The 8,138-nt window shown below is 32.3% G+C and overlaps 1 protein-coding gene across 1 annotated transcript; it reads right to left on the bottom strand.

The window, feature by feature from the left end:
* Positions 1 to 289: 289 nt before the first annotated feature.
* LOC21397543 (MLO-like protein 3) lies at positions 290 to 7,760 on the bottom strand. Its single transcript, XM_024170595.1, has 15 exons — positions 7,473 to 7,760; positions 7,278 to 7,335; positions 6,914 to 7,143; positions 5,752 to 5,868; positions 4,233 to 4,293; positions 3,277 to 3,368; positions 2,926 to 3,000; positions 2,687 to 2,775; positions 2,400 to 2,449; positions 2,234 to 2,274; positions 1,916 to 2,089; positions 1,735 to 1,770; positions 1,535 to 1,602; positions 1,044 to 1,104; positions 290 to 934 (listed from the first exon to the last, which is right to left on the bottom strand). Exons 1-15 carry the CDS (start codon positions 7,602 to 7,604, stop codon positions 548 to 550), a joined length of 1,671 nt encoding a protein of 556 aa, XP_024026363.1. The 5' UTR covers positions 7,605 to 7,760; the 3' UTR covers positions 290 to 547.
* Positions 7,761 to 8,138: the final 378 nt, after the last annotated feature.

Raw genomic sequence — 8,138 nt, 5'->3', positions numbered from 1 at the left:
GCTGCCTTTTTAATTCGCGTGAATACATGCCCCTTTTACTTTTAGGCAAAACGAAACGTCGTTTTAATTTCAGGAAACTCACGTACGATTAATCATCCAGGTCACTCAAACAACAGTCAAGACGGATATTTACAGAATGACAAAATGCTATTGTTGCTGCTCAACAAACGAAATGCATTTTAATAAGCTAACGCTGCTTGCCCTCCTTTGTTTAATCGGCACATCGTTATTATGTATGATAAAGTAAAGAACATGCACCACAGCATGAAAAATATGTAGTCCACGTGAAAACAAATCTCGTTCTGTCCCAGGTCCACTAAACAATATGAACAGCAGAAAACGACAAGTCATTTAGATTTTCCAGGAAAAACCAAATGTCGTTGTATTTGTCAAGAGAGAGAGAGAAGAAGAAGAAGAAAGAAGCCAAAATGGCTCAAGAAGCTCTAGTTTATCACTGCGCTATCCTTCCCTAGTATGTATCATCCTCCCTCATTGAATCATTTTTCAATATATATTTGTCAAAAAATTAAAAACAAATGATCAGCTATTATCCATTTATAGGTTTTTCTTCCGAACCAAGCATTTTTATGTCCTGCACCGTGGAAGATGGAAGTGCTACAGATTGGTCAAGTTCGGTATTCTGGCCAATTTCTTGAGAGTAGTGCTCTTCAACGATCTCGTTGTCCGTCGAAAATGGGGAAATTTGATCGGCAAAACTTGGTGACCGAGTGTGATGACCAGAAACAGGATGATCAGGACTAATACTGTTTATGTTTGTAGCCGACGTGTGGTCTATAGTGGTAGAAGAAGAGTCGTTGTGTGTTGATTGTGAAGTGTGATTTTTCTTCCTCTTTTGCTTTGCTTCTTCATGCCATTGCCTTATGGCCTTCGCAGTGTGCTCTTCTAGCACCGCACTCTTGAAATTTGACCCCATCTAATTATATGCGCACATATTTATAAGCCATCAGTCGTATTTTGTAACTTAAACCCAGCATGCATAAACAGGAATTAATTATAAAACTTTAGCGTGTGTGTGCGCATACCTGCGTTACAAGAGCATACAGAGGAAGAGTAACGTAACTGCAAATTAGTTGAACTGTGACTCTGCAATTAATAAAAAAGTTCAGTGAAGTTGATTTCTAACAATAAAACAAATATATATGCTAATTAGCATGCATGAAGATTTGACTGTTAAGAAAGTAAATGTTAATTAATGAACTCATCTTGTACTGCTGTCCGTATTTGTTATGTATACATATATATTGGATGAATCTACGAATTTTCAAGGATTTTTCTAGCATGTACGTTTTGAAATAAGCGATTACCGATTTCAAAAATCTTAGGTTGATTTGGCAAAAAAATGTCTTTTTTTTTTTCCCTTTTGGGAATAACATGATTAAGCTTTAATAAATTTGGAAACTTTGTTCTTAAACTAATAAAGACCTTAGTAAAAAAATATATGCCTTTTTTTCTCCTTTTGGGATAATTTGCAGCTTCTATTTTTCTTAACATATACCATATAGTCAATACTTACGCCAAGACCACCCTTATCACGATAATGTCTGTATGTTCATGGTAGCAAGACTTTATACCAAATTGCCACTGGAAGAAACCAAATGAGAGAGGATTTAAAAAAAAACAAAACAAAAAACAAAAAAACAAAACAGAAGGAAAAAAAAAGTTACGATTTGTATAAACAGAATAAAAACTTTTCAAAAAAGAAAGTGGACATACCGTGACCCAAACAAAGAAAGAAAGCTCGAAAGCATTCTGAAAGAGAGAGAGAGAGAGAGAGAGCAGGGGAAAATTAGAAACAATCAGATTTGAGGTTGCATATATTATAAAGTACCAGAAAGTCGCTCTCTATTCATTTTCAAAATAAGGAAGATATAAAATAGGTAGCAATTAATATTACCATAAACAAAGTTAAATGCAAAAAGGTCAAGACGAATTTGGGATGACCAAACCAGAAGAGGTTATCATTTGGTTGCACCAAAGGACTTCCTATGATCACGTTATTCTTCTCATCAAGCGCATGAGCCATTCTTGCTACAATTACTTCCAGCTTGGTTCCAAGAACAAGCACTATCTACGAATTACCAAAGTAGCATGTATTGCATATTAATTATATACGAAAAGAATCCGTTCAAGCAGTTCTTTTGGTTATTACGAAAAGTAAGTTAATTAATCAAGTATTATTAATTAAGCTTTTGATCAGCAAGTAACAACTTACAAGTAATGGGGCGAATGAGACCCAGAGGTATACATGCCAACCTGTTTTGAGTTCACAAGACCATTTAGACGAAAAACTAGATTTTGGAAGATGGAAAGAAAGTAAAAAAAAATATATATATATATATATATAATGAAACTATAAATAATTAGGAAGTGGAATTCACCGTGCACGTCCACAAGCATGAAGATGACCACTAAAAACCACATGACGGGGCTTCAATGACGCATCAAAAAGCATAAACACCAAGACGTAATTTACGCAAGCCAATTTCCACAAAAAAAAAATAAAAATAAATAAAGTGATCCAAAAGGTGATACCGAAAAAAATCAATAAATAATCTAACTGGTACTGGCTACTTTTTTTTTTTTTTTTTTTTTTTTTTTTTTTCCCCCGTTCTGTGATTGAATAAGGACATTAATGGAGTTAGATCATGATGCAGTATCTATATACCTGATGCCAACTACAACTTTGAAATCATCCTCCAGTGATCTTTGTATGTACTTTTGGAAATCGAATGAATTGTTTGTCGATAAATGAACCTGCAAATTTTGTGAAAGTGATATAGTACTTTTGGTATAAGCACGTATTTTTATGATTTTTTCTATTTATATTAATTTACATAATTGATGCGAGAGGAAACTAAAAACCAGTAATATTAAAGACCAAAGGATATAGATAGTACTACTAACCGCAATGAAACCATGACGTAGGGTAAGATAATCAACTTTTGCAACAGAACGGAAGAATTGTTGGAAGAAGCATTTCTGCATGAATAAAAAGCCAAGCGAAAGTCATTAGAAAAAGATAACAGTATCTGCATGTACATTTTTTCGCACAAATAAAATTTAAATTAAGAAGATTTTCTGGTTCGTTTGACTTACCGGTAGGTCAGATCTTTTTAACCGTTAAATTTGCGTATTTTTTTTATTTTTACGTGATTTTATACGGACGGATAAAAAACTTAACCTATTAACACGTTGGCGAACCGAAAAAAATCCCTTTAAATTAAAGCGAAAGAAAGAAATATATGAAGTGCTCACAATCCATAGAAGCATAGATGACGTTGCTGTACAAGTATTCATATGTCTGCGCGCAAATGTTGTTTGTCTCGTGTACCTAAATCGATAAGGATCTGAGAGAGAGAGAGAGAGAGAGCGCCATATTAGGAATCGCATCATGCATTAGGAAATTATTTTAAAATAAATTTTTAGCTACATTAATAACATAAGAAAAATTCTACTAAAAAAATGATACTCTAGCTTTGTTTCTAACCGTTAAATTTATATATGTTTGATTTGTTTTATATGCTTTTTATTATAAGTGATATTGACCGTATATTGTATATCAAGAAACGTACACTATCAATAGATATTCGTTATCTTTTGCCGAGAGATCTGAAATTGAGAGGACGTTTGGTTAGAGGATTCAAACCATGTGATTCGAATCATTTTCGATTTACGTGAATTTTTTGTGAGAGAAAATACTGTAGCGAATTATGAATCATGATTCGAATAAGGAAACAAATCCATCTACCAAACATCCTCTAAATATCAACATTTTTTGTTCTGTTGTACTTTTCCTATAAGGTCAACTGGCCGAGAATAAGCCCAGCTTTCACATTACTATTCTAACCATTAAATTTTCTAGGGGCTTTTCTCTGTACATATGATCATAAATCCAAGACCAAAAACAGGGAGGTTTCATATATAGAAGAAAATGTCTAATAGTTTCTTAATAACGCTACAAAGAAGTTTAGATAAAATAAAAAAAAAGAGAAATTAATATATGCCTAAATAAAATGGAAATTGAGAACCGTTTATTTGGCTAAACTACCCTCACCGTTCAAAGCTATTACTTCCAAGGTTCAATGGAGTTTCAAGTTTTTCCCACCTCTCCTTTGTCCTTGTTTTTGTCTTTTTATATTAAAAAAAAAGGAAGAAAAAAAATAAAAAAAATACAAAGGAAGTAGGAACACGTATTCTTTATTAATTATTACCATTAGCAACTTGGTATTCCAGCGTTTGAGTTTCCTTCTCCCATTTCTCCCAGCGCCTCATCTATATACATCAAAATCATACATGCAATATAGTTATTATATTTTTTTTGGTTCTTATATATGTACAAAAACTCTAGCTAGAAGAATATTAATCAAGATAGGATCAGCCTCGTTATTAAAAGTTAAATCATTTTCCAACTCTGTAATCAGTAACCTTCCTAGATTAAGACTGAAATCCGCCTATTAAAGAGATGAAAAGGAAAAGGACTTGTCGATAGTAGTGATTAATTTGAACTATTTCACACACACATACATACTATATATATATATATATTAAAAAAAAAAAAAAAAAAAAAAAAAAAAAAAAAACTGATCACACTCAAATAGTTAGTACTTTGTTGAAAGTTGGACCAAATCAACCAATTCTATTGATTATGTTGTCAATGTAAGATTATCATCAATTTCATAAGAATATACATCAAAGCAGTCCACGTGCATGATTTTAAATGAGTTCATGAATTTTTTTCCCTAAAGTTTTTAATGAGTTGAATATAGTTAGACTGAACATTTCTTCAAATTATTTCATGCCCTTGTTTTGTAAATTTACTCGGCGCGCTAATTATTTAGTTTTCTTTGAAGCATGTGATTGATTATTATTTTCTAATTTTCTTTTATAGGGATTGATGATTATATTGAGATGCAATATTTATTCTTTATCTGACTAATTAATAATACTTTTTTATGATTTTCTGACTCAGAGTTCCCACGTCCTATCTCCCGGCCACATGGAGCACGCATATTGACTTGAGTGATCCATAACCTAGTAAACGTTAAGGACGCAGTTTGAAAAATTGGATTGTCTTGATCAAGATTGCCCAAATCTTAAAAGTCAAAACTCTTCCAGAAATGTTGATTCCAATATCTAATTTAGGAAACTATATATGAGTACTATAAACTCCTCCCAAATAACCATGCAGTACAATTGCATGACATAAAAAAATTAAGGGCCCGTTTAGTTCACTGATTTGAATTAAGATGTGAATTTATATAAAATTTTTTTACTATAGTAAAAAAGTTAAATGTGACTGTTTCTGAGAGTTTTTTACTGTAGCAAAACTCGAATCGGTAAAATGAACGAGACCTAAGAGTAGTTCTAGCCACACTAACTCTAGATCTCAATTATTTTATACAAACTTACATGTATTGAATTGTCATTTTTTTTACTAGTGAATATAATCAATTATTATTGATTGACATGATAATATTTTAAAATATTAATAAAATAATTGCAGCTCACACCCATAAATTAGTGTAAAAAAATTAGAATTAGAGTTGATGTCTCTACCGGTATAATTTCTAATATGTACTCTAATTTTGAATTAGTTATAATATTTAGTACAAATACAGGAATCCGTCACATCATACTTAAATAATATTGATACATAAACCCGATAAAGGCGTAGCTGATCAAGAATTAAATCATAATAATCGGGACTGGAAGGTATATTATTAGGCATACCTTGGCCCTTCCTAAGGCCATAGTGAGGACACTGTAGACAATTTGCATAATTGCCACCACAAAGATTAAGTTGTTGAGCTGGTTGATCCCCTCCTGTGATATAAATGACGTCTTTCCCTGCATTCAATCGTTTTAAAAAACTCACTTGAAATGAGACGGAAATAGGCAACGCAAACTATATAATCTTTTCATGAGATCACACACACAATACAGGGAACGAGGGGAAAAAAAAAAAGGGAACATCAAATTTGATATCCCCGGTAAAAATGTGGTATTGTTTCTTTTTTCTTGAAGGAATTAGTAATTGGTGTTATTGTTTTCCACTTAATTACGAGAACAAACATCAAATTTACTTATATATCCATATCAAGCCAGTGACCCTTTAAGAGTATATTTTAGTAATCAGATTGATAATATTATTATATTATTATTATATATATGGGGAATTCACTGTTCATTGTATAGTAAATGAACAGTGAATTTCCCCTTTTGCCCTTTTTTTATTTTCTCTTTTAAATTTGCATTTTGATCCTTCCTCCTCCTGCCCTTTCTGCTCAGGGGTGTTATAGTCTTTTTGCTGTTTAATGTTTTGAATTTACGTTTTTGTCTTTGTCTGTTTACTTTACGGTTTGTCTTGGCTTGAGTTTTTTTCGTCATTTTTGTGTGACTGAGGCTTTAACCTCTATTGTTTACTTAGGATGTTTGACAGAGGAATTCGTTCCCTGATTTAAATCATGATTCATGATTCGTAACAGTATTTTTTCTCATAAAAAATTCACGTAAATTGAAAATGATTCGAATCATGAATCGTCACAAAAAATTCACATAATATACAAACCTTTTTAGTAAATCTTTAAAGAAATATATGTATATATATATATGTATGTATATATATTAAAAATTTCTAACCTCCTCTGTGATATAACAATCTTCTCCCAGTAAGTAACGCGCGGGTAAAAAACTAGTTTCTATTCTAATTTTAATGGACATTAGAAAGCAGAGAATTGGATTGTTTAAACAATTAATACTTGAAAATTTGTATTTTTTTCCCTTTACTTTGTTTTCGAAACAATTACCTTCTCAATTACATTCCATTACTAAAAAACCAAAATAATAATAATAATAATAATAACATAGGATTATTGTACGGGTAAATATGTACCTGGGATTCACAGTGATCAGAGCTGGAAGCGCCTGATCCCGCCAATCTTCTTCCTGGTTTTTCCGACAAATCTTCCATAAGCAGCACTGCAAGAGCTTTGGTAGTTTTGGTGGGTCCACTTTTCCGGCATGGAAGCATGGTGTATGCGACTTTTGTGGGTATGCATATTTTGGAGATGGGTCTTTGAGTCACGGCCAATAACAAAGACATGAAACCCAGCAGTATGAGCACTGCAATAATAATATGAATTATAATGTTCATTATTAATTATAATGTTATATTCCCAGAATTTGAATATTCAATACTAAACCTTAAAACAAATAAAACATCAAAAAGATTGAGATAAAAATGTCGAAGCTCCAACCTGATTTGAGCTTCTCCACGGCCTCAAATAAAGCAGTCTTTCTGTGTTTTTTAAGCCACTGCATATAAACATAGCCCACAAAAAAAAAAAACAACATGAAATAAAAACTTAAAAACTCTTCTAATTAAGCTAAATATTGAAAACACCGCAACAATATATAAATTAGCTAGTTTAATGTAGTAATTAATTACGTACGTTGGAAATTAGATGGATTAAGTGTTCGATCAAGATGGAGAGGGAAATGAAGATGAAGCAAACTGTAGCGAGAGCCCAAGTGGGTGTGTCCTGAAGAGATCGAGAAGTAGTACTACTGGATCCAGTCGCCATAATATCGTCGTCAATTTGATGTGTTTTTGGCGTGAGACGTTTGATATCATTCACAAGAACACTAAAGCTCGTTAGGACGATTATAGTTGTATTGTACTTAAAAAAGGGCCAAGAAGAAGAATCGATCAAGACGTTTTTTTTTTTTTTTTTTGAAAAAAAAAGGTAGACAATGAAGAAATGTTCAAAGCTTCAAGTTCAAAAAAAATGTTCAAAGCTTCAAGTTCAAAAAAATGTTCAAAGAAAAAGGAAAAAAAAATGAAAAGAAAAGAAATGTTCAAAGCTTCAATTTCAAAGTGACTTAATAAGTCGGTCACTTATGGTCATGGTCATGGAAGTCTTTGTGGTTTGCACTTGGTGAAGGCCATATCTATTAATACTTTCGTTGGATGTTGACACGGTTGGTTTGATCAAACTTGCTTATTGTCTGTATAATAAGTAATGTGGGACCGTTGTTGTCAAAACAGAAAAGCGCGGTCTAAATTATTAGGAAGGCCACCGCTTTTGTGAGTGTTCAGCATAATACGATACGGTATG

The sequence above is a fragment of the Morus notabilis genome, unplaced genomic scaffold (genome assembly GCF_000414095.1).
Source record: "Morus notabilis unplaced genomic scaffold, ASM41409v2 Scaffold710, whole genome shotgun sequence".
In the NCBI taxonomy this organism is placed as follows: Eukaryota; Viridiplantae; Streptophyta; class Magnoliopsida; order Rosales; family Moraceae; genus Morus; species Morus notabilis.
The sequence above is the reverse complement of the archived record's forward strand: the minus strand, read 5'-3'. Positions and strand labels throughout refer to the sequence as shown.